We start from the raw sequence: 7,757 nt of genomic DNA on the forward strand, positions 1-7,757 counted from the left end.
AAGTAAGTAGGTTACCTATTTATAGGTTTTATGAAATAACAAAACGAACCAACCTCAGTGGCTCAAGCAGTTAGCGCGGGAGGAATTTCAGAACTGGAGGTTTATAGAAAAAGCTCGCGCCCCCCCTAATTTGTCTCCATGCCCCCCCAGGGGGGCGCGCCCCCCAGTTTGAGAACCTCTGCTTTACAGTGTAATGATAAGTGTAAAGTTTACACTTATTCTTTATTCTCATCAATAGGTTCCTATTCACAGTGGGTACTTGAGATTTTTAACTTACTTTCTTATCTCTCTCTCTCTTTCTCTCTCTCTCTCTCTCTCTCTCTCGCTCTATATTATTATTTTCTTTCAATTTTTTGCCATATTTTAATTTGATTCGTCAACTTAACAGAGTAGGTAACCCGGATATTTTCCCTCAGTTCACAGACGCCATGGCTGAACTGACCGAGCGAAAAGAAGAACTTTCCCAACTAAACGAAGCCATGACTAAAATGAAGCAGCACAATGAAGTATTGAAGCAGATTGAAGTGGACTTCAAAACACGGGAACAGAATTTAGAACAAGTTGTGCTGGAGAAATTGAAGTCGTTTGAATCCGAGGTTTGAATTAAAAAAGCATGAAAAGAAGAGCACCAGTAACTAATTAATACTCTTCACATATGTATGTTACTGGTGTTCTTCTTTTTAAAATGAATCTTCACAAAGTCACGTCAGAATCTATCAGTATGGATAAAACACCTTTTTTTTCAATTCCAGTTTAGATCGGGGTTTATCAAGTTTAATCTTGGATCAATCCGATAGCTACCTACATACAAAATCAAAGACATGACTTAAACATCCCTTGTTTACCTACATAACATACCTAGGAAATATCCTATAATGCTGCGAGGAGGAACTATTTTGATAAATTTACTATGGAATTCGTTATTATCCGTTTCAGGTTTTGGAAAAAACCGAAACAATCAGCCGTCTGGAAGAACAAAATAACAAACATGAGATTCAAGTCAAACAGCTAAGTGAACAAATTGAAGTTCAAAGTAAAGATATCAATCAACTAAGTGAAAACATTCAAGTTAAAAATGAACAAATCAAACAACTCCGGGAAGATATATACGCAAAGAATGAAGAAATTACTCGACTAAATGAAGATATTCAAGTTAAAAATGAAGGGATTTCTCGATTGAAAGACAAACTAACCACCCTGGAGCATGCTGACAATAGTATGAACACTGGATATGATATACTGTGTACGGATAAGAAAGTAAGTAGACAAAATACCTTGTAGCCAGCTTGGTTAAAAGCATGAAAAGAAGAGCACCAGTAACTAATTAATACTCTTCACATATGTATGTTACTGGTGTTCTTCTTTTTAAAATGAATCTTCACAAAGTCACGTCAGAATCTATCAGTATGGATAAAACACTTTTTTTTTTTTAATTCCAGTTTAGATTGGGGTTTATCAAGTTTAATCTTGGATCAATCCGATAGCTACCTACATACAAAATCAAAGACATGACTTAAACATCCCTTGTTTACCTACATAACATACCTAGGAAATATCCTATAATGCTGCGAGGAGGAACTATTTTGATAAATTTACTATGGAATTCGTTATTATCCGTTTCAGGTTTTGGAAAAAACCGAAACAATCAGCCGTCTGGAAGAACAAAATAACAAATATGAGATTCAAATCAAACAGCTAAGTGAACAAATTGACGCTCAAAGTAAAGATATCAATCAACTACGTGAAAACATTCAAGTTAAAAACGAAGAAATCAAACAACTCCGGGAAGATATATACGTAAAGAATGAAGAAATTACTCGACTAAATGAAGATATTCAAGTTAAAAATGAAGGGATTTCTCGATTGAAAGACAAACTAACCACCGTGGAGCATGCTGACAATAGTATGAACACTGGATATGATATACTGTGTACGGATAAGAAAGTAAGTAGACAAAATACCTCGTAGCCAGCTTGGTTAGCTTTCTGCCTTGTAAGCTTTTAGGTCAATGGTTTGATTCTCGTCCGGGGCGAAATTTATCCTGAACTGATAAGGTTCTCTCTCGGAATAAGACTGGCTATCTCTTACCCTGTCCTTCTCTCTTCGATTTCGGGACGATAAGACCATAGCAGTTACAGTTCCCTCTGTCAAACCTCTTTTTTTAAAAAAAAAATCTGGTGTGAACATCACACGACTTTCTATTACATTAAACTTCTCAACTGTAAGTCGGACAGTTCTAAAAGTTTCACCATTCGATTCGGCGTGAAAAATCCCATGGGATCAACTATTCACATGCTTACTTGTTAATGGTTCACAAATAAAAGGGAAATTTGTTGACACAGGGGAGTATCGAACCCGAAACTTCTCAACTGTAAGTCAGAGAGTGCTAAAAGTAGCATCATTCGATTCCGCGTGAAAAATCACATGGGATTAACTATTCACTTGCTTATTTGGTAACGGTTGACGAATAAAATCTGGTGTGAACATCACACGACTTTCTATTTCATTAAGTCGGACAGTTCTAAAAGTTTCACCATTCGATTCCGCGTGAAAAATCATATGGGATCAACTATTCACTTGCATACTTGTTGATGGTTCACAAATAAAAGGGAAATTTGTTGACACCGGGGAGTATCGAACCCGCAACTTCTCAACTGTAAGTCAGAGAGTGCTAAAAGTAGCACCATTCGATTCCACGTGAAAAATCACATGGGATCAACTATTCATTTGCTTATTTGGTAACGGTTCACAAATAAAAGAGAAATTTGTTGACACAGGGGAGTATCGAACCCACAACTTCTCAACTGTAAGTCGGACAGTTCTAAAAATTTCACCATTCGATTCGGCGTGAAAAATCACATGGGATCAACTATTCACATGCTTACTTGTTAATGGTTCACAAATAAAAGGGAAATTTGTTGACACAGGGGAGTATCGAACCCACAACTTCTCAACTGTAAGTCGGACAGTTCTAAAAATTTCACCATTCGATTCGGCGTGAAAAATCACATGGGATCAACTATTCACATGCTTACTTGTTAATGGTTCACAAATAAAAGGGAAATTCGTTGACACCGGGGAGTATCGAACCCGCAACTTCTCAAATGTAAGTCAGAGAGTGCTAAAAGTAGCACCATTCGATTCCCCGTGAAAAATCACATGGGATCAACTATTCACATGCTTACTTGTTAATGATTCACAAATAAAAGGGAAATTTGTTGACACCCGGGAGTATCGAACCCGCAACTTCTCAACTGTAAGCCAGAGAGTGCTAAAAGTAGCACCATTCGATTCCCCGTGAAAAATCACATGGGATCAACTATTCACATGCTTACTTGTTAATGATTCACAAATAAAAGGGAAATTTGTTGACACCGCGGAGTATCGAACCCGCAACTTCTCAACTGTAAGCCAGAGAGTGCTAAAAGTAGCACCATTCGATTCCCCGTGAAAAATCACATGGGATCAACTATTCACATGCTTACTTGTTAATGGTTCACAAATAAAAGGGAAATTTGTTGACACAGGGGAGTATCGAACCCGAAACTTCTCAACTGTAAGTCAGAGAGTTCTAAAAGTAGCACCATTCGATTCCGCGTGAAAAATCACATGGGATCAACAATTCACTTGCTTATTTGGTAACGGTTCACAAATAAAAGAGAAATTTGTTGACACAGGGGAGTATCGAACCCACAACTTCTCAACTGTAAGTCGGACAGTTCTAAAAGATTCACCATTCGATTCGGCGTGAAAAATCCCATGGGATCAACTATTCACATACTTACTTGTTAATGGTTCACAAATAAAAGGGAAATTTGTTGACACAGGGGAGTATCAAACCCGCAACTTCTCAACTGTAAGTCAGAGAGTGCTAAAAGTAGCACCATTCGATTCCACGTGAAAAATCACATGGGATCAACTGTTATGTTTAGCAATACTTATTTTACGTGTCCAGGATCACCAAACAAATTACTATTGAACTTGATACTATTGTATGTAATTATGTATCAAGGGCTAAACATAACTCAAGTAAGAAGATATTTATAAAGGATGTCTAAATTCAATAAATTCATTAATCGTAATAAGTTGGCTTTTTCCTATTTTCAGTCCCCAGACACCACCAGTATAATAAACGCCCAGGAGATCCTGTCTCTACTGGAAATCAACTCTGCGCATTGTAAGCGCTACCACGCGCTAGAGAAAGCATACAGAGAGTTGTCCTTAGAATGTTCTGCGCTACATCGTACTCTGAGCGCGTCACCTGCGCTAAGCGCGCCCCCTAGCGCGTGTCTGTCTAACGAGTGTAGCGCCTATGTGAGTCAAATCAAGAAGCTGAGTGAGGAAAACAAGTGAGTATGGGACATTATGATGATGAGTTAATCATATTAATGATAGTAAAAAAAATGAGTTTCTAAAAACAATATTTTTGGTCAACCATTTAGATACTGACCACGCGGCACGTTACTTAACTTCAGTGATCCATCAGAAACTGAATTGAATGTGCTATATCATGTCTATCCTTGTAAATTGCTCTTTTTCATTACAACAAAAATTGTCCCCTTTTTGTTTCGAAAAATAAATTTTGGAAATGAAAATGACCTAAAGTGTCCACACATAGGTAGTCGACGGTCGACAAAAAGTTGTCTTTCGTATTTTTTTGTCACATCGATCGACGGTCATCGACTACAGCCTTACACTTGGTTTCAGATATCTACAAGCGACGCTATCGGATTACAAACGTATCAACAGTCTCCTACTCGACCAGATCAAAGTATCTGTGCATCACCCTGTATTAGAAGACTCGCTGCCTCCTCAGACTTTATTGAACACCCGGTATAATATAGCCGAGAAAGAAGACAACAGCTCCACACTGGTAAGTCCGGGTTCGATTCCCAGCTTGTAAGTGGACAAAAAAAATCCCAGATTATAGTTCACGAACAGCTGACTAACCAAATTTGTTTAGTCACGTGACTTTACTCTTCTCTCATTGGTGGAAAATTATTGAAATCTTTGTTTGAGCTACTCAATTGTCCTCACGAGGGTGAGTGCACCTCGAACTTTAAGCACAGAGCCAAAAAAACCTCGGCCCCGCCGGGAATCGAACCCGGACCTCCTGCGTGCAAGCCTAGTGTGATATCCACTCGGCCAAGGAGGAAAGATATGTTTGAACATATGAAGTAAATTTCTCTAATTTGTTTGTTTGTTTCACCATAAATCTTACACAGAAACGATTAAAGTCAACCAATCACATTGCTTAATCCAACAACTAAACATGAACTATATTTAACCCCAGCCGGGGTCCATGCCATTGCAGACCCAAGTTGTATTTTCCCTCAGAGTAAGAATAACATAGAGGGAGCGTTTGGGTCTTTTTACATATCAAGGTCGAAGGACAGTTCACGAACAGCTGACTAACCACATTAGATTTTGGACTACATCAGACTTTAAAGAGCTCCATACTCCATACGAATCTTTCTTTCCAAATGAGTGCTACAGTTTTTACTGAACCACTAGTTATTTTCCCTCACAGCAAAACCTTCATGGAGGGTTTGTACCCTTACGGTCCGATTCGAGGGTCCAATAGAAGCCTTTTGTTATCTGCGTGAATTCTGCAGTTCATAATAAAAGGAGTTCTTCAACTACTTACCTTGATATAAGCGTTAACTATTTCCAGTTGATTAGTAACTAATTCATCCACCAGGTATCCTTCCAGTGTTAGTTTGTGTATAAGACGTTCAATGTCCACTCGATCCCACGACTTGCCTTTACCATGTAGTGGAAGTTTATCATGACCTGAAAGAGGAGTAGCATAAAATCAAATAACTACTTACCTAGACAGGGTGTATCACGTTTAACATCGCTTTATGATACACCCTGTAAACGACAGTACCTTAAAAAGGTGGTTTACAAATAATATCAGGACTATAATAGAAAAATAGTACCTACCTAGATGAGGAAAATGGATTAATGTACTGGACACGTTTGCCAAAATCAGATAAACCGTTTGAGAAATACGTATAGGTGTTGAAATAAACTGACAGACAAACTAAAGAAAAAACCATAAAAATGAGCGAGTTAAAACTCAGAACTCCCTTTGGTTCGTTTTCGTTCTATAATTCGACCGACTTATACGCACCTAGTTTCTGTCCTGCATATTGCTGACTGATATGCAGCAGTTCCTTGCCATATTTATCAAAGTTAGCCTTAGTAACACCCTCAATCTTCAGCATGTCTTCTTCACACTCAGGTAAGTTCTGTGATATTAGTCGTACCGCCTGCAAATAACACCATATTAGAAAAATATGTGATGGCCAACCCTTTTAACTTCTAAAGCTATATCAAGCTTTTATGTATAAATATAATGGAAAAATGGCCAATTTTAAAATATTTCGACATTTTAAATATGTTCGTTGTTGTTTTCAAATGCTTGGAGTTGACTATTAAGTCATTTCCCCTACACTTTAAATATGAAGGATCATTTATACAACGTTGGTCGCGGTTGATATCGGAGTGGGTGACCATCGGGGCAATGCTGGCTTTTCTCGGTTCCACTCAGGGTGGGTGACGTTCATAGGTGTAAAACCCTCGTCACTAAAAACCCTAGAAGAATGCAATGCGAAGTTCTGAGTTCGAAATTGTCGAACAACTTTATTATTATTATTATTATTTTAATCCTTTAAACACGAGACAAAAAGCTAGTAAAGAGTAGTGAGACAAGACAAGACAAACCTGTATATTCAACACAGCTGAAGCACCAATCCCCATACTATTAGCTAAGCTCCTCACAGTATCCATCAACTCTGTTCATTGCAAAATTCTTGCCAACTCTGGGATTCGAACCCGGGATCTTCTGCACGGCAAGCATGTTACCTCCTGACTATCTATTCTGAGGTAAAGGTACTAGTCGACCCAATGCTTTAGCTCTGAAGTTTGACCTAAACCTTTTCCCCCCTCATAAGGTGGGCGATAAAAGGCACCATACTCCCCAAATGGGTGATGAGTCAACACAAGATCACATAAATATATAAATTTGCACCCGTTGAAAGTTTGCATAGACACCCGTTGAAACATTTGCAAATCGAAATTCGAGTGCAATTTATTTTCTTTCACTGTGGGATTCGAACGCGGGACCTTCTGAACGAAAAGCAATCAAGATTCCATTGCAAAATTCTTGCCAACTCTGGGATTCGAACCCGGGATCTTCTGCACGGCAAGCATGTTACCTCCTGACTATCTATTCTGAGGTAAAGGTACTAGTCGACCCAATGCTTTAGCTCTGAAGTTTGACACGGCTGATGCTTTCTTTGCTCTCCCTCGCTGTGAACTTTGAGTAGAAGTAGCACGGCTGAAACAAAAATAAGCGTTGTGTTACTCCAATTTATTTTTGAGTCGAGCCAGTCTAATTTAATTAGCTTGGAGGGTAGAACGTCTGCCTTGTAACCGCAGGTTCGATTCCTGCCCAGGGCGAACTTTATCCTAAACAAATAAGGTTCGTTCTGAGAATGGCTGGTATTCGCCTATCCTGTCCTCCTTCTCTCTTCCATTTCGGGACGATAAGATCTTCGTTGTTTCAGTTCCCTCTATCAAATTTCTAAAAAAAAGCTAGTAACTTGTTAGCTTGAAATATAGAGCTTCTGTCTTATAAGCGTAAAGTCGCGGATTCGATTCCCGCCCGGTACGAATATAAAAAAAAATACTTAAAAAAAAAAAAAAAGAGTGTTTCCCCGCCGTTTTTTTTTCGGACCAAGAAAAAAACT

The 7,757-nt window shown here is 38.6% G+C and overlaps 2 protein-coding genes and 1 long non-coding RNA gene across 3 annotated transcripts in view; 1 reads left to right on the forward strand and 2 right to left on the reverse strand.

Moving 5' to 3' along the window:
- Positions 1 to 7,757, forward strand: part of LOC103514057 (uncharacterized protein MCAP_0864-like) — a 19,970-nt gene that overhangs the window by 9,650 nt on the left and 2,563 nt on the right. Inside the window, exons 2-5 of the mRNA XM_026827116.1 lie at positions 417 to 596; positions 1,624 to 1,944; positions 4,108 to 4,349; positions 4,708 to 4,873. Coding sequence (XP_026682917.1) covers positions 417 to 596; positions 1,624 to 1,944; positions 4,108 to 4,349; positions 4,708 to 4,873 — 909 coding nt within the window. The remainder of the gene's footprint in view (positions 1 to 416; positions 597 to 1,623; positions 1,945 to 4,107; positions 4,350 to 4,707; positions 4,874 to 7,757) is intronic.
- Positions 6,098 to 6,798, reverse strand: LOC113469429 (Bloom syndrome protein homolog). The gene is made up of 2 exons (XM_026827117.1): positions 6,730 to 6,798; positions 6,098 to 6,275 (listed from the first exon to the last, which is right to left on the reverse strand). Exons 1-2 carry the CDS (start codon positions 6,793 to 6,795, stop codon positions 6,111 to 6,113), a joined length of 231 nt encoding a protein of 76 aa, XP_026682918.1. The 5' UTR covers positions 6,796 to 6,798; the 3' UTR covers positions 6,098 to 6,110.
- LOC113469430 lies at positions 6,819 to 7,346 on the reverse strand. Its single transcript, XR_003392850.1, has 2 exons — positions 7,289 to 7,346; positions 6,819 to 6,935 (listed from the first exon to the last, which is right to left on the reverse strand). It is a non-coding gene; the product is annotated as an uncharacterized LOC113469430 (long non-coding RNA).

Source organism: Diaphorina citri, unplaced genomic scaffold, assembly GCF_000475195.1.
Source record: "Diaphorina citri unplaced genomic scaffold, Diaci psyllid genome assembly version 1.1 scaffold1075, whole genome shotgun sequence".
NCBI classification, from domain to species: Eukaryota; Metazoa; Arthropoda; class Insecta; order Hemiptera; family Psyllidae; genus Diaphorina; species Diaphorina citri.

Excerpts from the sequence above, each read along its gene's own strand:
- LOC113469429 (XM_026827117.1), bottom strand. The coding sequence starts at position 6,795 with ATGGATACTGTGAGGAGCTTAGCTAATAGTATGGGGATTGGTGCTTCA. Across the intron at positions 6,276-6,729 it reads CAGCTGTGTTGAATATACAG|GCGGTACGACTAATATCACA; the intron begins GTTTGTCTTGTC and ends TGTTATTTGCAG.